Source organism: Callospermophilus lateralis, chromosome 4 (genome assembly GCF_048772815.1).
Source record: "Callospermophilus lateralis isolate mCalLat2 chromosome 4, mCalLat2.hap1, whole genome shotgun sequence".
Taxonomy (NCBI): domain Eukaryota; kingdom Metazoa; phylum Chordata; class Mammalia; order Rodentia; family Sciuridae; genus Callospermophilus; species Callospermophilus lateralis.
This window is the reverse complement of record NC_135308.1, coordinates 166,045,175-166,071,940: the sequence shown is the minus strand read 5'-3', so window position 1 is coordinate 166,071,940 and position 26,766 is coordinate 166,045,175. Positions and strand designations below refer to the sequence as shown.

At 49.0% G+C, this 26,766-nt stretch overlaps 1 protein-coding gene across 6 annotated transcripts in view; it reads left to right on the top strand.

The window, feature by feature from the left end:
* The window catches only part of Brd1 (bromodomain containing 1), a 54,214-nt gene that overhangs the window by 12,609 nt on the left and 14,839 nt on the right, over nucleotides 1-26,766 (top strand). For 5 of the 6 annotated variants that reach the window (XR_013091269.1, XM_076855502.1, XM_076855501.1 and 2 more), the window contains exons 3-7: nucleotides 14,669-14,825; nucleotides 19,843-19,974; nucleotides 20,366-20,494; nucleotides 20,972-21,284; nucleotides 24,015-24,275. Coding sequence is in view for 5 of the 6 variants with exons in the window: in XM_076855502.1 (XP_076711617.1) it covers nucleotides 14,669-14,825; nucleotides 19,843-19,974; nucleotides 20,366-20,494; nucleotides 20,972-21,284; nucleotides 24,015-24,275 (992 nt within the window). In the remaining variant the exon portion in view is untranslated. The remainder of the gene's footprint in view (nucleotides 1-14,668; nucleotides 14,826-19,842; nucleotides 19,975-20,365; nucleotides 20,495-20,971; nucleotides 21,285-24,014; nucleotides 24,276-26,766) is intronic. The other variant, XM_076855503.1, reaches the window with a different exon arrangement.

Sequence of the window (26,766 nt, the reverse complement as noted above, 5' to 3'; positions counted from 1 at the left end):
GTGTAGGGTCAGAAGGCTTTCGGGTTCGTCCTTCAGGGTGGTGTGAGTTGGGTGCTGTCGGCCATATGGCTGGGCCTGCTGGTTTTGGGGTCCTACCCTGTCTCTTGCCCTGTTGTGGCCTTGCACCAAGCCACCCAGTTGAGGTAGGCCACCCTTCTACCTGACAGAGCCTTGTCTGCTCTTGGGTCTTTTCTGTGCAGTGGTGGCACTCTGCCAGCTGGTGCTTTTGGATGAGTCCCTGTGACAGGACCCTGGCCTGCGTGGCCTTACCTCACCTCTCATGTAGGACTTCCTGAGCATCATAGTGAAAGTTCATGGTTTGTTCTCTAAAAAATAGGTTAGGGGGCTGAGGTTGTGACTCAGTGGTGGAGTACTTGCCTGGCATGTGTGAGGCCCTGGATTCAACCCTCAGCACCACAAATAAATAAATAAATAAGTAAATAAAGGTCCATTGCCAACTAAAAAATATTTAGAAAATAGAATCGGTTAGATATGTTTTTAGGTAGCTTCCTTCAGTGTATAGTGTATTCTTTAAAACGGGCATTTTGTGTCTATAGGGTTTTTTTTTTGGTGGTGCTGGGATTAAACCCAGGGCCTTGTGTGTGACACTAGCCCTCTACCAATTGAGCTGTATCCCCAGCCCTCAATTTTTTTTTTAGATTTTTTTTTTTTAGATTTACATATAAACCAGTTGTGGTGGGGCTAGGGATATAGCTCAGTTGGTAGAGTGCTTGCCTTGCAAGCACAAGGCCCTGGGTTTATTCCCCAGCACCACAAAAAGCCCCCCCAAAAACCAGGTACCGTGGTGCATGCCTGTAATCCTAGTGGCTCAGGAGGCTGAGGCAGGAGGATCATGAGTTGAAAGCCAGCCTCAGCAAAAGCAAGGCCCTAAGCAACTCATTGAGACCCTGTCTCTAAATAAAATACAAAATAGGGCTGAGGATGAGACTTAGTGGTTGAGTGTCCCTGAGTTCAATCCCTGGTACAAAAAAAAAACCCCCAAAAAACAGAACAACAACAACAAAAACTTACATATGATGGCATTGTGGGTCTTGGAGTATTTTTGTGGACAGTGTGACAATGACAGTTGAGGTGGGCTTTCCTCATTTTTATCTGATCTCAGACTAGGATTGCCAATGGAGAGCTGATTGGAAGGAGATTTTATAGATACCCTTTTAAATTAAGGCCCCCTTTTATTTCTCTTAACAAAAACCCCCCAAATTTATGATACAAAGTATGTCAATATGCATTAATGTTATTTTTTTCAAATGATTGAAAGACTTGTTTGTTAGTACTGTAGATTTTAGTATATTGTAAGAACTGATAACATTCATTATATACCAAGTAACGTGTAGACCATATGTGAAAATAATAACCCCAGATAGCCCTGGGGACCCATGTGGCCCTTCCGTGTTAGAAGGTGAGGTTTGCTTACACACACCCTTTTTACTGCTCCCATCCGTGGAAATGTTTTATCACTTCTTTTAAACAACTTTACTGAGATACAATTCACATAAATTTTCACCCATTTAAAGTGTACAGTTCAGTGGATTTGTTTATTTATTTATTTATTTTTACCTTAACCAATTTTAGAGCATTTTTATCAACCCCAAAAGACCCCCCCCCCCCATTCTCTTGGTGGCATGCCTCTTCAGGCAGTGTTGTGTAAACAGAACCAGTACTGCTTCTCCTTTGTGTTGGCTTCTTGGGCGAACTTTTTCAAGGTCCATCCGTGGATCAGTGGTAGCATGGATCAGTACTTCCTTCATTTTTGTGGCTGAGTAATGTACCATTGTATCAATAAATTACGTTTTTAAAATATACCCATCTTGGGCTGGGGATGTGACTCAAGCGGTAGCGCGCTCGCCTGGCATGCGTGGGGCACTAGGTTCGATCCTCAGCACCACATAAAAATAAAAAATAAAGATGTTGTGTCCACCGAAAACTAAAAAATAAATATTAAAAAATTCTCTCTCTCTCTCTCTCTTTAAAAAAAAAAATACTCATCTTTTGGTGGATATTGGGGTTTTTGCTTTGTGACTTAGGAGCAGCTCTGCATCAAACATTTGTGTACAGGTTTTTGTGTGGACCTGGGTTTTCGTTTCTCTTCCCAGGAGAGGAGTTGCTGGGTCACATGGTAATGCTGCTGAGCATTTTTAGGAACTGCTGCACATTCTCATTCCCTTGTCTTTTGATGATAGCCATGCAGTGATATGAAGCAATAGTTATTTGTGGCTTTGATTCACAATTCCCTGATGGCTAAAACCGTGGAACATCTTACTTATTGTCTGTGTGTGTGTGTTTTCTTTGGACAAATGTCCATTCACATCCCCTGCCCCCTTTATTTATTTATTTATTTTGTTATCTGACGTACTGTTCAGTTATTGATTCTTTTCTGGGAGGGGTACTGGGGTTTGGACTCAGGGGCACTCAACCCTGACCTATTTTGTATTTTATTTAGAGACAGGGTGTCATTGAGTTGCTTAGCGCCTTGCCATTACTGAGGCTGGCTTTGAAATCAAGATCCTCCTGCCTCAGCCTCCTGAACCGCTGGGATTACAGGCGTGTGCCATTGCGCCTGGCCAGCTATTAATTTTTTATTCTGGATACTAGATTCCCATCAGATATATGATTTGCAAGTGTTTATTCTCATTCTGTGGGTTACCTTAGTACTTTATTCATGGTATCCTTTGAAGCAAAACAGTCTTTAAATTTTTAGGAGGTCCAATTTTATCATCTCTATTTTTTCTTTTAGTACTGGGGATTGAACCCAGGGCCTTGGGTATGCTGTTCAAGAGCTCTACACTTGAGTTATGCAGCCTTTAATTTAAGTTTTTGGAGGTGGAGTCTTGCTAAGTTGCCGAGGCTGGCCTCAAACTTGTGATCCGTCTCAGTAGCTTGCAGTATAGGTGTGTACTACCATGGTGGCTCTTTTTTCTCTTTGATTGCTTGTGCTTTGGATGTCTTGTCTAAAAATGTTTTTAGGCAAAACCTGGGGTCATTTAACAGGAGTTTTAGAATGCTCTGAATCTTTAGTAGTTCTTTAGTAATACATTTTTGTAGGAACATCTGCAGCATCTCTTGGCCCTCCTGGGCCTGTGTAGCTGTGACTGTCTCATTCCACACCTACTCTTCTTTTGTCCTTCTGTCTGTAGATCAGGATGTGATCCTGATCCCAGCTATGCTAGGGATTGAACCCAAGGAGGCTCTGCCCCTGAGCTGCACCATCAGCCCTTTTTACTTGAGGCGGACCTTGAACTTGCCATCCTCTTCGGCATGGGCATGTGTGATAAAAGGCCAGCGGCAAGTCTGGCACATCTTTTCCCTGGGCATCAGAGGGGCCAGTGTGCCCACCCTGGTAGGTGTGAGAGTTGAAGGACGTTGCCGCGGTCAGGAATCTGCCCTGCACCTTGGGACACTCTCTGTCAGTGGGAGTGGGCTGCTATCTCTTCTGCTTTCCGTCAGGATTGTCTTATAAAGGCAGCTCTTAGGGTCAGGGTGTTCATGACTTGTGCTTGTTGTGTCTGATTTTGAATAATCCTCATTTCTCTGAGGTCTGAAAATGTTTTCTCGTGGCAACTTTAGTTTGTGCCTGCCCTCTGGCCATCCTACTGCTCTGTTTGGTCTGGCCTGCCTGGCTTCCTGAGCTGACTCCACGTCTAGCCTGGCAGCACATGGAAGTGCTCAGCAGATGCTGTTCAGTGGATGTTGCTAGTCCACTTAGGGTTGATTTTTGAATTTTCATTGTGGGTGTTATTTGTTCCATAATCACTGCTTGGTGGCTTCTTTGTCCATAGAGATCCATGACACCTCTTGTACACTCTGCAGGTTTTCTCCGTGATCGGTTTTCTTCTTTGGAGTTCTGCACTTGCCCAGCCTGTTCACAAGGGTGAGATCTGCTGCCTCTGCAGGTGCTTTGGTGTTGATCCTGATTCTGTAAGAGTTTTAAGGTCAAGCTGTCAGGTTTCTGGACAAGTCTTCGGAAGGTGGAATTTTTGTGGACTCTATACTTGGATTTGGCAATGATTACATGTATCATTTTGTTTTCCCCTCTCCAGCAGGCCTTCAGGGTCACTCAATAACAGTCTGTAACTTTCTCCCTTTGCAAGGGCTGCCCAGCCAGCCTGTAAACTCCTATGGAACTCCCCTGCAGGATGTGGCAGTGCTCTCCTGGAAGCTTTCTGTGCACCCTCGGAGGTGGCTGACCTTCCAGGGTCAACCAATGTCCTTAGTCTGGGTGTGTCCTTGGTCTGGGTGTGTTGTGACCTTTCATACTTACTTGGCCTCAGGGACTCCTTTTGTCCCACAGGCCAAGTGTCCCTGCTGTGCATGACCCTTGCCCCACTGCTGCAGGCTCTGAGGAGCTGGCTACAACTCCTCTTTCCATCCAAGCAGAGGGGGGACACTCAGCCAGATCCTTTTCTGGAGAGTTTTCTTTTTGTGTTCTTTTGGGGATGGGAGTAAAATTTTCAACTATTAAATCAGTTTCTAAAATGATTATTTTATTGGTGTACTTAGGTGACTCCACAAGTCAGTTTTGACAGATAAGATTTTTCTGCAGATTTGTTTTGTATCTAAGTTTTCAAATTTATTGGCATAAGATCATTTTAAATTGTGTTTCTGATTATTTTTTTCCTTCCCATTTCTTACATTGTTTTTGAAAGAATTCCTCCACGCAAGACATTTCGCTGGGGAGAGTTCCACTTTATTACAAAAGGCTGTGGGCTTATATAGATCTAAGGGGAGGTGACAGGGCTTAGGTAAATGACGGGGTCACTCATTTATTGGTAAGTTCTTCCAGAAGTCAGTTCCGGAGCCCATGAAATTAGTTCTTATTGGGGCTAAGGTTTCCCGCCAGCGAGATTTGACATTGGCGCCAGCGGGAGAGTTCACACCGTCCGGGAACTTTTGGCGGGAACTTTTTGCATCAGTGAAAAAAGGGGGAAAATAGAAAGAGAAGGTCCTTAGGCGCCATGTTGGGGTTTTTTCCCTGCCTTGCGGCTGCCATTATACTTTTTCCCAACATTCCTCCCTTTTTGTTTTCTTAGGAACTAGGGCATTGTTAGTCAGATCTGGCTGCTTCCGGCTGTGGGAGTGGGGGAGCATAGGGCCTAGAAGGGGAAGTGGAGGAATGTTTGGGGCGGGCAGGTCTGGGGATATCATGGCAACCAGAAATAAAACCCAGTGGCTGTAGACAGCTACTTCGGTAGAGGTGAAGTCTATGAAAGTTCCCTGAAGCCACAAGTCGTCGATGGCATTGAACCAGTCCTGGATAGAGGAGATTGTTGGTATCAACCACTGGACCTGTAACAGATTCTAGGAAATATTGGAAGCGTTACCTTGTCATGGCGTCACCAGCACCTGAAGAAGATCAGAGCGAACAAAAACAGGATGAAGATAAAAATTAAAACAAAGGTCCGTTTTTGGCAGAAGTTTCATGTTGGGGGACTGACAGAGAAGAGGCCAAGGACCATGAGGAGGCTTAAAAGGACATAGACTCAGGAATCCAGGGTGGCAGATTAAGAGGTTCTCCGGGCTCGTTGTCTCCTGCTGTCCGATGTCCGTTGCATTCCATTGTGCCTGGTAGTGAGCTTCAGCACTGAGTGAGCTGTTCTCTTGAAGGTGTTGGGGGTTCATCGGTCATCAGAGGCTGGTAGTGCCTAAGCAGAAGCTGGTTGAAAGTTTGATTAGAAATTTTCTGTAATTGGGTTTCAAGGAACTTCATTATGCAGGGCAAGAGAGCGTAAAAAAGGAGCATCCCAATAAGGGGCCCCAAGAGAGGTAGCAAGTACGTGGTGAGAGAGGATTGGAAGAACCCCGTTATGGGATTAGGGGAGGTGGGTTTGAGCAATTGGGTTGATAATTCCTGCAGTTTAACAACATTTTGTTCTGTTAAGGTTCATTAATATAATCCCTGAGAAATAAGCAAGTACCTCCCTTTTCCACTGTTAGAAGGTCAATTTGGTGTATGCTCGATTCTCATAGCGAGGCTTATCTAGAAAGCGTTTTTTGCATGAATTATAAGGGCATCTGCCATAGGTGTCAGGCCAGTGCTTACAGGATTCCTCAGTTTGGTCTGCTATGAAGCACAGACAGCATTGCTGAACATAAGTGGGATGAGGTGGCCCAGTTGAATCCAGTAACATTAAGGGCCCAATTACAGCCAGTGAAAGGGTAATCGCCTTGACCCATAAACTGAGAGTAGGTGGTGCCATCCTGTTGCCATGTCACTTGGATGTAGAAGCTCCATCTGTGGGTTGGGATAGAAGCTTGAGAGAGATTAATGATTAGTAACAGGAGAGGATTGGCGAGATACTTTGAGTTTGGTGGGCCCCAGCATGGTGGAAATATGACTGTATGAGGTCCCGTCCAGCGAGGTTTCAGCGTAAGACTGCATCACCTGGTTGAAGAGGGTCCGATTCAATTCCTGATTGTGCTGGAACAGAAGTAACAGATGGTGCAGGAAGACACCGGTCTGCGTGTTCTCTTAGGAGTTTGTGCAGAAGTATGAGATAGGGCAGGTAGGACACAAGGGGGAGGGAGGAGTGACAGGAAAGTTTTAGTTGATTAAGAAAGGCGCCCATAGAGCAGCTCAAAGGGGCTAAGGCCTGAGGGGGCTCAAGGAGTTGCCCGAATTTGGGTGAGGGCCAGTGGCAAAAGATGGGGCCAGGACAGTCTGAGTTCAGTAGCAAGTTTGGTGAGATGGCCCTGAGAAGGCCATTAGCCTCTCAACCTTACCCGAGGATTGGGGTCAGTGGGGGACGTGGGGCCTCCAAGTGCTGTTCAGGCCTTTGGACACTAGTTGAACAACCTGAGAAGTGAAGGCTGGACCGTTGTCTGACTGGATGGAGGCAGGAAGTTCAAACCTAGGAATGATCTGCTCAGTGAGGATGGAGGCGACAGTGTCAGCAGTTTTCTGGAGGTAGGGAAGGCTTCTATCCAACTGTAAGAGAGTGCTATCCCCAAGTCACCAGCAGTTAGATCCTGTGTCAAGGCCTGACCAAAGAGGTAGGGACTGTCCCTGAAGCCTTGGGGTAGGCCTGTCCATGTCAGCTGTTGAGACCTAAAGAATGTAAGGTCTTCCCATGTGAAGGCAAAGAGGTAATAAGAGTCAGGATGCAGAGGCACTGAAAAGAAATCAGCTTTAAGATCCAGGACAGTAAAGTGAATGGTCAAAGGGGGATATGAGAAAGAAAAGCATGAGGGTGGCAAACCACCGAGTGGATGGGAATAACTGCCTCATTAATTAGGCGGAGTTCCTGGACCAAGTGATAGGCTCCTGAGGATTTGCGGAACAGAAATATGGGAGTGTTGCAGGGGGAGTCTTAGGGACTCGAAGGAAATTTAAGTTTGGCATTTGAGCTGGATACGGACTAGCTAGTGGTGGGAGGCTATGACTGGTGTGGAGTTGTCCCAGACCTGGGGATCAACTAGATCAGGGGGCAGTGACACAGTAGGTACTGTCAGGTCATTAGAGAGGGTAAGGATTAGAGGCAGAAGGAGATGGGTGGTAGTATTCTTGGGGTATAGTTAAAGGGTGGCTCCTAGTAATTGGAGAACATCTCTGCCTAGGAGAGGAATGGACAGGATGGAATGACCAGAAAAGAGTGAGTGAATGGGTGTCCCTCCAGGACACAGGCCAGCTTTACAGTTCTGTTTGGGGAGAAGGGTTTGTTATCAATTCCCATAACTGAGACCTGGGAAGGAAACAGAGGCCTAGAATGGGCAGGCAAGACAGAATAGGTAGCCCCCGTGTCCACAAGGAAGCTTATGGACTTATCTGCTGCCTGGAGCATTACCCTGGGCTCAGAGAGAGCGATGGGGGTCTTCGAGTCTGGGCTTCTTCAGTCTTCTGCGAACCCCAAAAGTTCAGGAGAAGGGCTGGCTGACTGGTCATACCCCTGTGTAGAGGCGCCGAGGAAGGGCCAGCCATGGGGCAGTCACTCTTCCAATGTCCTGTCTGCTTACAGGTGTGGCATGGCCTGGGAGTAAGCCATGGGTCTGAACATTGGTGAGCCCGGTGACCTTCACATCCACATTTGAGGCAAGCCTCTGGTGGAGAGGAATGCTGGTTCCCCTCTGAAACTTCTGCTGGAGATGTAGGCCTCAGGGCCGCTGCCAAGGCCTGGGTTTGGGGTGTTACCTTTTTCTGCAATGGAGCCTGCTTTAAAGGCCATTTTCACCAGATCTCAGATAGGGGTCTGAGGGCCCTCCTTAGCTCATTTGAGTTTTTTCTAATCTCATAGGCCAATTGAGTAATGAAATGAGTTGCTAACACTGTAGCCCTGAAGGGAGACTCAAGATCCAGCTCAGTGTATTTGGTTAGGGCCTCTGTAAGGCGGTTGAGAAATAAGGATGGATTTTCATCAGGATTCTGGGTAATTTCCTTCAGTTTATTGAAGTTGACTGTCTTATTAGAAAGTGCTTGCATGCCTGCTATAAGATATTGGACCATGTGGGCACAGTGACGGCGACCTTGTTGGCCATCTTGATAGTCCCAGTTAGGTTCGGTTAGGGGAACAGCTGCTTCACCTGTGGGGAGAGACATATCTGTTAAACGAATTTGTTCAGCATGATCTCGAGCAGCCTGCTGAATGCGGGCTCGGGCTGCTCATCTGGGGTCAGAGTAGAGGACAGAACAACATAGACGTTGTGCCAGGTAAGATCATAGGTCTGGGAGAGAGATCGGAATTCCTTAATATAAGCAGAAGAGTCAGCAGAGAAGGACCCAAGTCGTTTTGCAATCTGGGAAAGATCTTGAAGCGAAAATGGGACATGCATTTGGACTATCCCTTCAGCACCAGCTATTTCCCTGAGAGGACAAAGGAACTGTGGGTTATCTGATAAGAGGGATTGGTGGGATGGTGTGGGCACTGGAGAAGAGAGGCGTGAGTAGGGGGAGGGAAAAGGGCTTATCAGTAGAAGAGGTGAGCAGAGTGGGGGAGGAGGCTTGGAGGGATCTGGAGAGTTCCACCCATTGCAGCCAGGTGGGACCTATCCTGCCCACCCTTTGGAACTGGGGGCAAAAGGGAGGCGCAAGCGAGTCAAGGGCTTGAGCGAAAGCTGCCGTGGCGCAATGAAGGTGAAGGACAATGAAGGTGAAGGAAGGCGGCTCGCCCGCGGCTGAGGTGGGATCCTGAGGCCTCTCCAGGCTGCCAAGGGCGCACTACCAGCCCGTTTCGCCCACCGTACCGGGAAGGTTGAGCACCAGTGCATGTGTCTGGTGGCCAGGCAGACTGGAAGCACCCAGACAGGGCCACTGGCAGCGGACTGGAAGAAGAGGGAGGGGAGGGGGATGTCTCCGCGGAGGAAGAGGAGGGGAAGTGCGCAGACAGGGCCGCTGCAGCGGGGAGGGGGAGGGGACACGGTACTGCTGGAAGGGAGAGCAGACATGAAGAGCGGAGGGAAGGGCGCAGAGGGAAGGTTGGGATCAGAGAGCAGAGGGCAGGACGGGAAGACCTGGGAATCTCCTTCCACCCTTCCAGACGCTAGCAGTAGTTCCTGGAGAAGATTTTGGAACTAATGAGCCTTCTAGAGGCCAATGATTGCCATTATCCAGAGGATATGTAGGCCAATCTTGGGTACAGAATTTGATCAGGAGTTTGGGCTTGATGTCTGGTGTGAGGGAGAGTGTGGCCAGATTTTTTATTAGACATTTGAGGGGTGAGGCTTCAGGTACAGACGAAGAGGCACCCATGGTCACAGGGAAAGATGGGAGAGAGAGAGAGAGAGAGAATAAGAGTGAGAGAGAGGGATAAAGATAAAACCCCGGGCCAGAATAGCTTTCTGGAAGCTCAGGGCAAATGGGGGATCAAGTGGGCATCCCCAAAATGACCGACCTTCGCAAGGAAATGCAGAGGGCACTACCTGGTTGTTACCAGTGGAGTGCGATCTGTGAGACCCAATAGGGCCAGAGCCATAGGCAACCTGACGTCAGGAAAGTTTTTGACTGGAGCAAAAGCGTCAGGAATGAGAGGAACGGAGCTCCGGCCCGGAAGTTCAGCTCCGAGCAGAACGCAGCTCTGGCAGGACGCAGCTTCGGCGGAGACCGGGGAGCCTCTCGTCTAAACCCAGAAGCCTCTCGCCCAAAAGGGAAGTGGGGATCGCCAGAGGGTCCACTGTGGCCAGTGAAGGTCTTAGTGGGGTGGATTCTCTTCTCCCTATCGGGCGTCAGGAGTGTGCTGGACAATCACGGTCACAGTTCCTGCTGTTAGCCCGAAGAGAGTTGGCGAGCCGGGGAGGGGGAACTTACCTAAACCAGATTAGTGGTCAGTGCAGGGAGCCAGCGTCTGAAAGAGCAGACTAGGGTGGAGTGTCTTGTTGGAGTTGGGACGGGGGCTCTTGTTATAATGAGCTCACCCGTGTCCTGGGTTTCGGCACCAGAATGAGAGAATTCCTCCACACAAGACACTTCGCCGGGGAGAGTTCCACTTTATTACAAAAGGCTGTGGGCTTTATATAGATCTAAGGAGAGGTAGCAGGGCTTAGGTAAATGATGGGTCACTCGTTTATTAAGTTCTTCCAGATGTCAGTTCCAGAGCCCACGAAATTAGTTCTTATTGGGGCTAAGGTTTCCCGCCAGTGAGATTTGAAATTGGCGCCTGCGGGAGAGTTCACACTGGCGGGAACTTTTCATGCCAGTGATAAAAGGGGGAAAATAGGAAGAGAAGGTCCTTAGGCGCCATGTTGGGGTTTTTTTCTTGGGATGCGGCTGCCGTTATACTTTTTCCCAACAGTTTTGGTCTTTTTTGCTTGAAAAGGGGTCTTTCTGAAGTTGACTGGCCTTTCCTTCCAAGAACAAGTTTTGGTTTTGCTGAGGCTTCCTTGTGTGTTCCTTTTTTCCTGTATGCTGTGCTGGGGTGGAATCCAGGGCCTAGTGCACCTGGGCCAGTGCTCCACTCTGAGCTGCACCCATCCTGGTGTTGGCATCCTAACAGTGTTGGCTCTTTCAGTCCATATGTTTCATTTCAGGTAGTTTTTGCTAATGTAGTCTCTGTCAACAGGTGTCCAGGAATCTCCTCTCCTTGACATGCAATGAGCACCTGACTCTGCCACTCTGGTGATCTTTCCTCTTTGAAGGGACCCTTCCCTGGTCGCCCCCATTGCATGTCGTGGCTTAACAGGTGTATATCAGGTTGCTTTTCTGGCATCTCTGTCCAGGTTTCAGGGGCCTCTTTCTTGTTTCTTTGAATCGTGTCTTTGTTGAGATCAGTTGTAGTCTGTTTTCCCTTAACTCTTGATTAAAAGTTGAGATGGGGGCTTAAGTCTTTGCAGCCTGGAAGCTTCTCTTCCATTCTCTTCCCCTCTCAAATTCTGAATTCTTTAGATCTTTCCTTACATGAGTCCCTAAAGTAATTTTAAAAAGCAGTTTGCACTTTGAGTTTTTCACTCCAGGGTCCAGTGGTGGAGAGTTGTAACTTCTAGGACATAAAGTGATATGCACATACTTTTGAAGGTGGTGTGGTGGATTGAGAGTTGTCTGGCACTTGACCTGGCACATCTGGCTTCTATCCAGGGCTGCTTTCTTTCTGTTGTCCATTGTCCCAGTGCATGCCAGGTGGACCTAGGTTTCCTCTTGATAAGTTATTAAAATTGTCAGTACACATGGAAACACCAAGTATTCAGCTTGAGAGTTGACCACAGGTGATGCTTACTGGAGATGTGTATCTGGAGTAAATGGAATTTATTGTTGCAATTTTTAAAAAATATTTATTTTTTAGTTTTAGGTGGACACAATATCTTTATTTTACATTTATGTGGTGCTGAGGATTGAACCTAGTGCCTCGTGCATTCCAGGAGAGCACTCTACCACTGAGCCACAACCCCAGCCCTGGAGTAAGTGGAATTTTAAAAAACACAGCTTCCACGCTCGGTGCAGTGGCACGCACCTGTAATCCCAGCTGCTCGGGAGGCTGAGAGAGGAGGATCACAAGCTCAAAGCCAGCTTCAGCAACGGCGAGGCGCTTAGCAACTTAGACCCTGTTTGTAAATAAAATACAATGTAGGGTTGGGGATGTGCCTCAGTGGTTGAGTGCCCCTGAGTTCAATAAAAAAAAAAAAAAAAAGCTTAACCTTTTCACAGACAAACATTACTTACTGTGGGAGTGAGACAAGTTCACCCTCAGTTCTTGTCCTGGTTTGTTTTTATATGTGTGAGTGGTGGAAATGTTGGTCACATCTAAACTAGGTTGTATTAAATGCAGTTTTATTGTAGTACTGTATTTAAGTTTTAGCTTCCAAAAAAACTATTTAAAATATTATACCAAGGGCTGGGGCTCAATGGAAGAATGCTTGCCTAGCATGTATGAGGCCCTGGGTTTGATCTTCAGCACCAAATAAATGAATAAAATAAGCCAAAAAAATGTTATACCAAAAATTACAAACTGATGTTAATCAGTTGACTTCCACTTAAATGCTTGAATTTCTCCAGAAGGTAGAAGGTGGGCAAGCTTAAGCCCTGCAGAAAGTTTAGAGTAACCTGCTATTGCAAGGCGTAGGTGTTTATTGTTATCTTTAAAGGCTGTATCACCAAAATGTACCTGAAACCTTCCCCTTGAAGACACCTTGCTTTTAAAATTAGCTGTGCTGAGAAAATTTTGAGTGTACTGTTGATGAATATTTAAAAATTTTGTACATACAATACAAAATTGGAAAGGTTGTAAAACTGATGTGTGCATTATTGATTTACTGTAAACACCCCTGTAACCACCTTGCCAGCCCCATCCCCTGCTAGCCTCTTCCCATCCTCTAGGACCCAGCATTTTTTTGGAGCTGCAAGTTCAAGCTGGGGCAGCCTCATGGATTTAGCCTCTGGTGGGAGCAAGTGTGTCAAGACAGGAAGCCAGAGTGTGGAGAGCAGCTGTTTTTTTGACCTTCCACTGGGCACCTCTTCAAATTGCCACGCTGGCAATTAGGCTTCTTGTCCATGGACTCTTGGGACAGACCACATCCAGCATTTATGTCTTTTGATCTCTCTTCTTTGGTCTCTTCTTTGCAATTTAATTGTTGGGTGTCCTCCCAGGTTCTTGTCTGCAGCGGACTCCCGACTGGGCTTGGGTTGATTGCGTGTCCTTGGTGCAGTCTGGTGTGTTGTTCCACCCTGCACTCCTAGTAAGCTGGTAGTTAGACTGGTTGATGGGTGCAGGTTGGAGTGTGGCTGTGTTTGTTGCCAGGAGGTAGTGGCTGCAGCCTGTGTACCTGGTGCCGCCTCGGGGTGAGCCATTGCTCACGAGGGCAGAGCCAGTATTGCACCTGTGGTGTCTGGGTGCTGTCTTTTGGGGTGCACTTTACATGTGATTCCATTGCAGCCCTGGGGCTATGCATGTTTCCAGAGATCCTGCTGCTGCAGAAGGTGTGGTTGGTCTTATGAGGTCCTTCATGAAACGGATTGCAACCAGCATTTCCTTGGCTCTTCAGATTGCTCAAACATAACTTCCATTTGTTTTGCCTCATCTGATCATTAAAAGAACCCAAGGGTCTGTGTCCCAGCATCCCTGTCTGGGTGCAGGTGCTCTGGGCTGTGTAGTGACTCACACAGTTCACTTCACAGTCAGAAGTGGTCAAACTGCTGTGCCAAGCAATAGTCCATGAGCTGAGCATGACCAGCCCTATCCAACTTGTGGTTGTAGAACCTGTGTGGGGCCATGGTCTGAGCCCAAGAGTCCCCCACTCCACTTTTGCTAAAGCCAAGCCTTTTAGTGTGCTGCAGTCACCTTCATTGGAGATGTGGGCTGGGTGCCTGGGCTGCCTTGAGCATGCAGGCACAGAAAGGGTCCTGGTGACCCAAGGAGAGCCTCAGGGCAGGAGACCTATAGCAGAGAGATTGGGAGCAGTCTCAGGAAGGAGCTGTGCTTTCTACCTGATGTTTTTGTTTCTTGTTTATTTTGATTTGAAGTCTTCAAAAAGTTGAACTCAAAATTCCTTGATTTTAATTTAAGGAGCCATCCGATATTATAAAACAGTTTTGAAACTTTTGATGTTTGGTGGGGGGTGAGGAGCTGCTTATTGCAGTAAGTGCTGGTTTATGATTGAATTTATCATTTTTTGGCTTCCTTGAGGCAAATTGATGATGGGCCATCTTTTGTTCTAGCAGAAAGCCTCTCTGGCTGGCCTTTAAGGGTTTAAATAAGGACCTCATTCTCATGCAGGTGTTTTTACCATTCTGCATTTTGTAGTCCCTAGAAAAATGAGGTTTCTCAGGAGTCTGGAGAGGCCCAGTTGTCACTTAGTCAGAACAGACTCTTCCCACCCTGGCTGTCAGTTGCTGTCCCTCCAGTGGGCCCGTCTGTATTCCTTGAGGGTTGAGTGGCACCAAGGCCCACAGTGTCAGTCTGAGAAGCCTCAGCACAGCAGTGATGGCCCCAGCCGCTGGTGAATAGGCGAGAGAGCACACAAAGAATCACAAGTACTTAAAGCTTTGCTCAGTTCTTTCTTTTTAGATGTTTAATCTGATACTTATTTTGGTAGATGAAATCTTCAAATAGCTGAATTGTGAACTTTGTTTTTGTATCACTAGGGATAGTAGAAATAATGTATATCATGGCTCAGGAGAAGACTAAATTGTGAACTTGTGGTTTTATTAAAAGTAATGCTTCATTTCTAGTTTCTTTGATAAAAACATTTGAATGTACTGCTTCAAAGCTAAACTCTGAGTTTTTCCATGTTTTAGATTAAATAGGATTGCGAATCAGGTGGCCATTCAGCGGAAGAAGCAGTTTGTGGAGCGAGCCCACAGCTACTGGTTACTCAAAAGGCTGTCTAGGAATGGCGCTCCCCTGCTGCGGCGGCTCCAGTCCAGCCTGCAGTCCCAGAGAAACACGCAGCAGGTACGTGCATGCGCCTTGTCAGCCTCAGTGTCTCTTGCCTCCTGACACACTGACCACACTGAGCAGACAGCCCCTGGCATGGAGGACACTTTCTTTAGGCAGGATGTGGCACTGGGCCTTTGTGCTGGGATTGTGCAGGTGACACATGCATCCTCACGGCCTGTGTGTCTGCTCTTCCTTCTGTCACTGCACAGGCTGATGAATTGTCGGCCCCGTGCCTGGCACTTGGCAGCTCTGGGGACAGAAAGTGCTGCCCAGGGAAGCTGTTGTCATATTGGCTGCGTGAGTGTTCAGAGCAGGGACAGCAGGAAGGAGTTGGAGGAGCGCCTGGGTCGGATGGCTGGTCTGCACAGTGGGCCCTGGCAGCCTTGCATAGGAGTGGTTTATTTCAGGGCTTTGCTCTGAAGGCCAGTTTTAGCATTTAGTGAGGCGGTAAGGAGCTGAGAGGGTCCAGAGGTTTCCTTTTAAGAAGAACAAGCTCAGGCACCATAACGGTTCAACATTTTAGCTGTTAACGTAGACCTAAGGAGCCATCCGATATTATAAAACAGTTTTGAAAGAATGTAAAAAAAAGTAAAAGAAAAGTAGAAAGTAAAGAATTGGCTTCTGTAAGATGTCACAAAAATGAATTGAAGACAAAAAATGGTACTCCTGAACACCACCCAGAAATATGTATCTGGCAGCTCTGCTCACTTGTGTTTTGCAAGGAAGGGCCAGTCTCTGGGAGAGTATGTCTTGTGTCAGCCACCTCCTCAGGCTGAGAGGCTAGGAAGGCTGGGTGGAGCCTCATGGGACCTTTGTGTGACTCTTTTCCTGTGCTGCAGTCCTGAGCAGGGAGTAGCATTATTAGTCTGCTGTGAAATTCAGCTCTGGTTTTGGTAGGAGTGTGTGGCTCTAGAGTTCCTGGCAGGGCCCTGTGATTTAGGGGGGAGTGCAGTTGGCTGTCAGCTCAGTGGTGCTGCTTGACTGAGCCCGGTGTGGACAGATTGCTTGTACCTGTGAATGGCTGCCCTGTGCTGCTCCCTGGGGAGCTGGCTAGTCTGTGGGTCTGATCTGGGTGGTGGAGTCCTTGGTGCTTGGTAGAGGCTATGGATAGAAACTGTTCCTCACTATAATCTCCTAGTGACTGTGGAGAGTCTGGGGCCTCCATGAGCAGACTCCCCCACTTGCATCTTTCGTTCTTTTGTGTTCTGCAGGGGAGCTTGAGCTTGTAAGTCAGCCCCTCACTGGCAAGCATCATTATATCGCCAGGCTCTGAAGTGCCTGGCAGAGTAGCGGTTTCAGTGGGTATTTCTTGGTTGTTGAGTGACTCAACCATATTTTTCACCTCGTTGGGCTGTGAGGCACTGTTGTTCACCCTTCTACATCCTTTCTTCTTATTCCACAACCCCACAGGGGCTCCAGGTATAGAGGAGAGGAACTTGGGACAGGGGATCCTTTAGGACATTGAGTTACAGAGTGGAGGAGTATGTGGCCACGGTGGACACTGGCAGGATCAAGGATTTCAGCTTTGCTTCTGAGATGGTGGAAATTTGGGAAAGAGGGTTGTGGCCAGTGGCAGTGGAGAATCTAGACCTTGGATCTCATCCCTGGCTGGAGGGGGCTTTCCATTAAGCCGGGAAAAAAGTCACAAAGGCGCAAATGTCAATAGAGTCTCTTTTCATGAAAGAGCACTGACGTGGCTGGGAGGGATCTGAAGGCTGTGGGGATCATTGCCCTTCACAAACACTGAAGGATGCAGGGCTTGTATGGTCTGTGGGTGGCTGGGCCTGGGCAAAATGGAACTGGTAGGAAGGCCAGGGAGGAAAAGGGGGAGACAGGACAAGATGGGAGAAGATGGTGCCACCAGGTGCTTGGGTCGGTCAGACTGATCCAGTCCTAGGAAAGTCTATGAGGACACCTCACTAGGAGGTGGAGAGGAAGGGTCTGTGGACTGGAGCCCAGCATATTCCACAGTGGTGTCAGGAGGCCTGCATTACCTCTCGGTTAAGAGGGCTTTGGGGAGGAGGGACTTGGAATTGCTGAAAGGGCTGTGAATGACCAGGCTGACCTTCTGGTGGGGCATATGCACCTGCAGTGCCTTGTTGGGATAAGTGGGAACTGATGGGTGACAGCCCCAGATTACTCCTATATTGTCCTTTGAGGATTGATTTTTCTAGGGGTTCCATGACAGTGGTGCTGTTCAGGGAATGTTTAAAAGACTTGAGTTAATCTTTTTTTGGTGGTGGTTCTGGGGACTGAATTCAGGGTTTCCTGCTTGCTAGGCACATGCTCTACCACTGAGTCTCACCTCAGCTCTTTTGAGACAGGGTCTTGCTAAGTTGCTCAAACTGGTCTAGGAACTTGCTGTCTCCTATCTCTTGAGTTGCTGGGATGATAGGTGTGTGTCATCGTGCCTGGCTCCTAATGGTTTTTGAAAGTAGAAATACTTGATGTTAGAATTTGATTTGCCCAGGTTTCTGGGTGTCTGCCCTCATCCAGGCCCTGGGAGAAGACTGACAGAGCCCTTTGGTCCTGTGGCCTGACCGTTCAGGTATACCACAGACAGGCTGGATGAACAACTTTGAAAGCTAGGCCCCCAAGGTTGCCAATAGTGCAGCTGGGGTCCGGAGGCCATTCTTAGAGGGCTGTATGCCCTAGACAGTGGAAGGACAAGTACCATGTTCTTCACTGTCTGGAGGAAGAAAGGTGGCTGCATAGATTGGGCCTGCAGTCTGGCAGTTGTGTACTCAGTCTGGCCTCTCTCCATTCATCCTGCTCCCTGGGTCTTCCTTTCTTGCCATGCGAGTGTGTCTATCAACTCCCTCTAGGTTGCCACCCCTCCCAGCCTCCTGCTGGTGGCATCTCAGGGAGACTGGGGCTGGCTGGGCTGGACTGGTTGCTCTCTGGGTCTGAGGCCCTTGGTGCAGTGTCCAGGATGGGATTTGTTGTGGTGGAGCTGGCTAGTGTCTACAGCCCTACTGGCGTATCCCTCAGCACTGGGGTTTCTGTTGTGACTGCTGAGCCATTCCTCACCATGGGGGACGTCTCCCATCCCAGCACTTGGGTCTTCTTCCTGTTTTTTGAATAGAGGCTCTTTAGCTTGGGTGGGCATTTCTTCCTGGCAGTGGGCAACCACCTCTATACCTGCCCCTCTCAGAAACCTCTCTACTTCGGTCTCCTATGAGGTGTCTTCCAGAGTTGACATTTGCAGAACAAGGAGGTTTAGGACTTTGGAGTAGAGGAGACTGTGTGTACTTGGGCCCTTCAGTCATGATGCCATGGCATGCAGGAGTGAGGGCCACAGTGCTCCATCACCATGCACGTGACTACATTGCTGCTGGATGGCATTTTCTTATTAAACCTAGGCCTTGGGCAAACTAGCACATTTTGCTAGCTCGTGAACATGAAGGGGCTTCTTGGTATTTAGAAGATTATTTGGTGTCACAGTCCAGGCCAAGTATCCTCAGGATGTTTCCAACTAATAGGCAGTATGATTTTCAGATGCTTTTAGGGATGTGGTTTGTCAGATCCACATTTTAAATATGTTACTGGTGTTGTTCATGTGAGTGAGATTGTTAACCCTGAGGATTTCTAGTAGCATTAGGTGTTCCCTGTGACCTCCGCTATGGTGGGCGCTGACACTGCTTCCCTGCAGGCAGGAACCTCCTGGTTTGAGATGGGCCCAGGGTACATTGGCTTGTGTGCCTCCTGGCCTTCCTGCACCATCTTTACTCAGGGCTTTTTCACTGTTGAGTGGTGGAGTCCATGACCATTTGCCATCAGACCTTGTATCCTTGAACAAGCATGCTTGTCCTCTGGGTGTGGGTACGTGAGGGGCAGAGCAGCCCAGAGATAGCGTGGTCCCATGAGTGTAGGGTTTGTTCTAGAAATTGATGTCAGCTCCTGGCTTGTGGCTGCCCAGTGGTGTGTGTCCAGGGGTCATCCTTCAGCAGTACAGGGCAGACATCCCAGGTAGGCCATTTTCCTTCCCATGGTGGTAGGGTCAGAGCATGCTGAGTCACTGTATGGAGATGGTCCTGTAAGTGGGGTGCAGTGTCCCTGCCATGTCCCTTCTCCATAAGGCAGAGGATGGGTATTCACTTTGGGCAGTGACCTGAGGACCAGTGTTCTTAGTGTGGGTGTGCCCTGACTAGGCAGGAAAAGGAAGTTTGAAGTGTTGTCAGAGAGAGGCCCGGAGCAGGGGAGCATTGTGGGAGGGTGTCTTGATTGGATAAAGTATAGGAGTGCTGGAGGCCTGTTGGCATGTCTTACATTGGCTGGTAAATTTTCTGGTTGTCATTTGCTGCCATGTGGCTAGAGAGCTGGTCCTTTGCTGGGAAGGGCTTTGGTTGTCTTGCTGGATACTCTGCAGTGGTTGCTGTAGGGGAGTGTGCCTGTGCCTCTGAGTACACCCTCTGAGAGGCTTCTGTGAGTCTGTAGGGCCAGCATGGGTTGCTGTGGTTCTTCATCCTGCTAAGACCTCTGTATAGCCAGGGTGACCGATTATACAGCCAGGCAGACCCAGTGTGCTCTCTAAACCACCACGTGCCATGGCTTTGCAGTACTGTGCTTTCATATCTATGACTTGTTGGGAACAGGTTGGCATAGTCCATGGGGAGGTCATGGCACTTGCTGCCTGGTCCACCACCCTGTCCCCCCCAAGGAGGGAAGGCAGGAGAGGAGCCGTCTTTGGGGACTGCAGAGTGTAGCCATCTCCAAGGGCAGGGTTGGGTGTTAGCATGCCTGTCCCACGCCTCTCTGCAAGCCCAGAGCCCAAGCTACTCTATGCTGTGAGGTGGATGGACACAGACCTGGTTTTGTGCACCTGGTGCATTCCTGTCATGCTCTCCTTTCCCAGCTCTCCTGGGGTCCTGTAGCTCCCTCAGCTCCACAGCTGGGACAGGCCTGTGGGACACCTATGTGGCTGGTACTGGCATGCAAGGCACAGTAGGCTCTGCTTGTGCAGGTATCTGAGGCCGTTGACAGGAAGAATCTGTGCGCTTGACTGAGGGGAAGTTTCAATTAATGTTTTCAGAGAGAAAACGATGAAGAAATGAAAGCAGCCAAAGAGAAGCTGAAGTACTGGCAGCGGCTCCGGCATGACCTGGAGCGCGCCCGACTGCTGATCGAGTTGCTGCGCAAGAGGGAGAAGCTCAAGCGTGAGCAGGTGAGGTCCCCCTTTACCCTGGGCTATTCCTTGAGCGACCTGTGGATATCCAGGACCCCTGTTTGCCTCACAGGAGCTCTGGAGACACCCTTAGGCAGCCCCACTTCCCAGCATGTTCCTGCCTCATAGTTAGCCCCATAGTTGTACCTCCCTTGAGCCAGGTCAGGTGACTGCCCCTGGATTGCAGGTCCTTAATAGAAGGCTGTGTTGATAGATTCCTTGAAATAAGTATAGGCAGGGCTCAGGAGGAGGGCTGCCTTATAGCAGGGGCTGGCCTACATGTGATGCCTGGTCTGCAGGGGTTTCTCTGTGGCTGTGCAGAACGTAAGGAACCAAGGTTCCCAAGGGGTGTGCCTGCGTCCCTGATGGTGAGCATGTGCTGTTGTTGCAGGTAAAGGTGGAACAGATGGCCATGGAGCTGCGGCTGACTCCACTGACTGTGCTGCTGCGCTCAGTCCTGGAGCAGCTGCAGGAGAAGGACCCTGCTAAGATCTTTGCCCAGCCCGTGAGTTTGAAGGAGGTGAGTGTTGCTCTTCTGTCTCAAGAGTTGCTGTTTGATGGTTAATGTTTAGCTGGGGAACACTATAGACATATTCTAATTTTATTTAGTGCATGTATATATTACTTACTTATTCTAATCAGTTATACATGACAGCAGAATACTCTTTGATTCATTGAACACAAATGGAGCAGGATTTTTGTATGTAAGTATTTTATTAAAAATAGGTTTCACTGTGAAGTACAGCAAGTGCCTGAGGGCGTCTCCTCTCAGCCTCAGCAGTTGGCACCATTGCCTGGCCAGTGGTACTTGTAGCTAAAGAAACTTGGGTCAGGAGGGTCCTTGTCAGATTGCTTTGGTGCTGCCATTTGTTAGCTGTATGAAAATACTCTTGAGATGGGTGTGTGGCTTACAAATATGATTGCTAGTGTAGGTAAGTAGAGTAAGCTCAGAACTCTGTTTTAGTTTGTAAATGATTGTTTTCCTCCCTAAAATCAGGTACCGGATTATCTGGACCATATTAAACATCCCATGGACTTTGCCACGATGAGGAAACGGCTAGAAGCTCAGGGGTATAGAAACCTGCGTGCGTTTGAGGAGGATTTTGACCTCATTGTAGATAACTGCCTGAAGTACAATGCCAAGGACACCGTGTTTTATAGAGCCGCAGTGAGGCTGCGCGATCAGGGCGGCGTGGTTCTGAGGCAGGCCCGGCGCCAGCTGGACGGCATTGGCCTGGAAGAGGCCTCTGGAATGCACCTACCCGAGCGGCCTGCCGTGCCCCCTCGGCGGCCTTTCTCCTGGGAAGATGGTAAGAACTGGTGCTGTGTCCAGGCAAAGACAGGAGGATGCTCTTCCCAGCCCACTGTGCAAAGCATCAGGATTCCTGCCATGTGGTCAGTGCAGATATGCCAGAGGGTGCTTGTTTTATTTATTTTTTATTCTCTCTGCAACCTGGTGTGTATTGTATACAACATATATCATTCGGGTCCTGTTACATTTCAGGCACATTTGACCTGCAGCAGCCCAGGTCTCCATGATACAGACCATGAAGGCAGTTGAGTTAGAGATTTGTGCCCAGCGGGGTCCTTGTTCAGCTTATGAGGATGTCTTGCAGCTCTTGTCAGAGTTGATGGGCAAGGATAGAAACTAATTGGTTTTGCCTTTGACCTCTTCTCATGGTTTGCACATGTTGCAGAAGGGCCTGAGGAAAAGTGTGTCCCTGGCCCTCTTGACCCCAGTTGGGCCTGTACTTCTTGGCTGCCCCAGGCACATGCCATATCTGCCTGCCTCTCATCTGTCTCCTCCTCTGAGCAATCTATGGAAGCCTTGCTGACCCTTGCTTCTCAAGCCCATGTTGGTGTTTGTTGAGTGGCATGAATGTCCACATGAGTAGGTAGAACACCCTAAAGCATGGTTTTCCTGAATTCTGAGTTGTTAAAAGTCATGGTATTTGGGTCATTTGTTCAGAGTTCTCATATTCCTGGTTTCTTGACCTGACCTGCCTGCTGGTAATCACTGACCAGTACTGAGACTGGACTTGGACTGGTGCAGTCTGGGTTTCTTCCTTTCCCTCCATTCCCTGTTGACTGTGGCTTCAGCCAGGACATAGGTCTCCCTGTGGGCTGCTGGCTTCTGGCCCCTGTATCTAGCCCAGAGGGACCATTTCCTGCCAGCACTAGGGCATGCGGGATAGGTTGAACTTTTTTTTTTTTTTTTTTTTTTAAAGAAGGGAATGTCTTTTTATTTCTTGTTTCTGGTTTCAAGGGGAATGTGTATTTTTGTAGAAAATTGGGAAAAAACCACAGATTCAAAACTCAGAGGTGATGACTCTTGGCAATCCCAGATAGAGCTGGTTAGGTCAGAACCATTGTATTCTGTAATGTTCCCTGGGGTCCTGGGTAGGTCTGAGAATCATGGTCTTGGAGTGACCTCTTTCTTCCACGCTCACCTCACTTCCCTGAATGTCTTCTCCAGTCTGCATGTGGGGAGAAGGGGAACAGCCCCCCAGCCTTTCCTGTCTGGTGTGGAATTTCACCAGCTGTGGCCCTGGGCAGAGACTGTTTCCTCCACATGGTGCTGGCTGCCCTTAGAAACAGGAGAACCCAGCTGGGCATGGTGGTGCACATCTGTAATCTCAGGGGCTCAGGAGACTGAGGCAGGAGGATCAAAGCTAGCCTCAGCAATTTAGTGAGGCCCTAACTCAGACTTTGTCTCTAAAAATAAAATATAGAAAGGGCTGGGGATGTGGCTCAGTGGTTGAGCATCCCTGGTATAAAAAAAAGAAAAAGAAAAAGAAACAGGGCCCATATGATAACTGGGAGCCCTTGACCCCATAGGCCCTGATTCTTCTCCTCAAGGCCTGCTAACTGTGGCCACAAGATTCCCCTGAACAGACTGGGCTTAGAGACCTATGAGTTGGTATCTTTGAGAAAATGATCATGCATGTTGCTAAATAAATTTCTATGCTGGACTTTTTGCTAAGGAGAAGAATAAGAATGAGAAGTCCAATGTCATTTCTTTCTCTCCTTGGGCAGGGAACGCTTGAGCCATGGTGTTGCTCAAGGAGGGTGCAACTGCTATTCTGTTGGCACCAGGCACCCCAAGTCTTATGGTATTGTCCTACAGGTACAGATGGAGGAGCTGCTGGCCTCTGTGGAAGAGGCCGGCATTGCAAGGCTGTTTCCTTGGGGGCTACAGGTGGCGTGAGAGACTGCCTCTGGAGGTTTTGTGGGAACTGCGACAGGGATGTGAGTCACACATTGCAGATGTTGGTTCATTTCCCACACAAGGGCTGCATGTCCTGCAGAGACAAGGTATTCAGGAGGACTCAGGGTTCTGCAGAGGCCTGGGCCACTGTGCCACACAAGCCTGATTGGCTTTGTCTTCCTTTGGCTCTTGATTTCATCTTGGGTAGCTTCTAAGAGTGATTTCTTTCTTGGTCTTCTCTCGATGGTGTAAGATTTGTACCCCATGAGGTTTTTTTGGGGTGTTTTTGTGAAATTGTAAGGACTTTAATAGTAAATATGCCTGGATTCAGAACCGCCTGTGAGCTCTTTAGCTCAGGCTCAGAAAAGCCACACCGTATTCTGTCTCTGAAGACTGGCTGGGATCTTGTGATGAGTGCCAGTCCTAGGTGGACCTGTTGGCATGCCATCACTTTGCTGGCAGACTTGGAACTGGTAGAGAATGTGCATCTCTCTGGTGGTCCTTGTGCACCCTTGCTCAGATCTGGCTGTCTACCCAGGAAGACCTAGTTGGGACCTACCCTCCGCAGGAGGTGGGTGTCACCTGGATACTGCCTCTGCTCGTCTACCTTGTCCCCACTGTGCCTGGTGGCTGTGGGAGTAGGGATTCTCCTTCAAAAGCCTCCTGTGTCTCCTTGTGGCAGTTGGCCCTCTGTGGGTTCAGAGAATGGGTAGAGGGGCCTGGGCACAGCCTTGAGTGGCCAAGGGCAGTTTTGGGGACAGTTGGGACTAGTGTAGTATTCTCAGAGGGGTCCTGGAATCTGATGGTTTATGGTGTCTATCCTTTGGTTTAGTGGACAGGTTGCTGGACCCCGCCAATAGGGCCCACCTGGGCTTGGAGGAGCAGCTAAGAGAGCTGCTGGACAAGTTGGACCTCACCTGCTCAATGAAGTCCAGCGGCTCGCGGAGTAAACGGGCAAAACTGCTCAAAAGAGAAATTGCTGTCCTTCGAAACAAGCTTAGCCAGCAGCACAGCCAGTCCCCACCAGAGGGGTCAGGGACTGGCAGCTTTGAAGAGGATGCTGCTCCGCTGGGGCCTGACACAGGGGAAGAAGGTAAGCGTGGTGGGGGTCAGCCTTGACCAGTGCTCTGTGGTCATCACTATTGTTGTAAGCTTTGAAATTCACAAAAACTCTGATCATGGTTTCCCACCAGGTTTTGTTTCCTTTTGAAAAGATGGTACAGTGTGTGCCTTTTGTATCATATTTTGGCACTTGCATAGTTTATAGACTTTATGGCACGGAGAATAAAATATCACCCCCCCCCCCCCGCCAAATTCAGGCCTGAAAAAAAGCATTTTAAAGAATGATGCAGATGTTCTAGTGTATAGAAGAGCAAGGTGGTTTGCATGTAAGAGTGAGAAATGCTTCTTTTTGTAAGTGAGGGGGCTGCTGAGGTATGCACCAGTCCTCAGAGTGGCTGCTATCCCTGAAGTCTCCCCCTGGTGTGCAATGGTGGGAGGAGGCTCAGTGTCTCCCAGCAGAGGCCAGAGCCCTTCCTGCGAAGACCCTCCATGGACTCTACTCTCCTGACTGCAGAGGTCTTCCGATGGGTCTGAGGGACATACAGGAGGACAAATCCATCCGTCTAGTGGAGAAACTGGGGGAGTCCAGTGCAGACGTAGCGTTGTAGTAGCAAGAGGGTAATTGTACACGTCTGGGTTGAGGAGGTAGGGTCCAGGTGAGAGTTAGAAACCAGCTTGAGTGGAGCCGGCAGGCCACTCCTGCTACTCACCACCCCCTTTTGGTTCCAGTTGTACAGAGTAGAGTAGAGCAAGATCTGCTCCTGCCACTCCTGTCCCTGCCACAGCTGTCCATGGTGGTTTCTCACCTCCCAGAGTGTTTTCCTCACATATCCAAGTGGGGATAGGGAAGCTGAACGCAGACCCACAGATGCAGTTGCTGTGAGTGTGCTCTTGATTGACATGGGATTCCCTGCTTCTTGTCCCCACAATGTCACTTCTTGCAGCTCCCCGTTGGTGGCTGCTGAATGTGTCAGACAGCCCCCGCGTGGTCAGGCCTTCCATCCTGTTGCTGTCAGGCGCTGACAGGAAGTCACTCCAGCACCTGGGCTTTCTTGGGCTTGGCAAGTCCTCCTGCTTGTCCAGCTGGGGTGTGCTTGTGCCCTTCCCTTCCATCCTTTTTGGTGGTGGTGTGGTCTGTTCACACGGTAAAGATTTAAGTTCTCAGCGTGTCCCATGTTCACCCTGTGCTCTGTGAGCCTCTGTCACTAGCATGTAACACCCTACTGACTCTGGAGATTCTGCACCTTTCTTTGACGAGCATTTGCTCATGGGACCTTGACAGCCAGACTTTCTGGGATCTGCTGCTGTCCCTGTGCCCTGGTGGGTCTTAGATGGTGTCACTGCCTGTTTCCCAGGGTGATCCTCTTGCCACTGCCTGAGCCGGTCCCCTGACTGAGGATGATCCTGTGGTTTAACAGCTCTTAGGTATAGTGTCTCTTTGCCTTGAACAAAACAGTGAGTTAAGGGAGGAGGTTTGTCAGCAGGTTGGTTACCCTGATCGGAGCAGCTCCATCCTTGGAGAGCCCCCTCCCTGACACCACCTTACCACTGCAGTCATGTGCTGCCTTTGCAGGTCTTTCCTCAAAGGTGCCTTCCATCCACAGTGTGTGCACAGGGTCCAGGACCCTCACTCGGCTCTGAGTGTGGCTCCCCAGCTTCCCCTGACCTTGAGCATGAGCCAGCTGGGGTCATCTTAAGAGAAAACATGCGTGGTATTATCTGAAGCAAAGACACCTAGAATGGCTGAAGGAAAAGGGTGTTTTCCTTCTAGCTAAGGGGAAAGACAGATGGGGAAAGAAACAGCCTGATCTGTTCTGAGGGGAGTAGAGGGCAGCGTCCCATCTCCAGGCAGAGCAGATATGCTATGGGGAATGGCGTGAACATGGGGTGGGCAGCCAGAAGTGCGTCTGAGCTGGTGTGGAGGTGTGCTCAGTGTGTCCGTGATGGCTGAGGCCAGGGACCAGATGCTTGGAAATATTTCAGCACATTCTTCTGAAAGATTAAGACCTCTGTTATTTAATTAAATATACTTGCAGTATTGTTACTCCTGTAAAGACAGAAATTCCTTGATATCAAATGCATGGCTTCACCTAAATTTCAGTGGAAAGATGTTGATGTGACATTTGTGTTGTTTGCATGTGAAGAACTTCAGGCAGGATAACCCTAGGTGCTGCACATTGACACACAGCTCTCTGGCTGGCCGTGACTTGGTCTGACACCAGGGGTGAGTGGCTGATTTGCCAGGTTCCCCTCTGTCTTGACTCGAGTTACCAAGATCCAGCTGGGTGAGGTCGAGGTCTAGAACTTGGGCATGGTGAGCCTTGTGAGGTGAACTTGAGCTCTTAGGAGCCTTCTCTCTGCCTTTACACCCAGTGGGGTTTCAGTTGATTGGTGAAGCAGAGGCTTTGGGAGGAGCAAGAGCCCACACATGGTGAGTGAGGCTTGTACCTCACTCCTGGATGGGTCACAAGGAGGTGTGCTTGACACTTGCTGAAGGCTCCAGAGTCAGTGCAGTGTAGGCA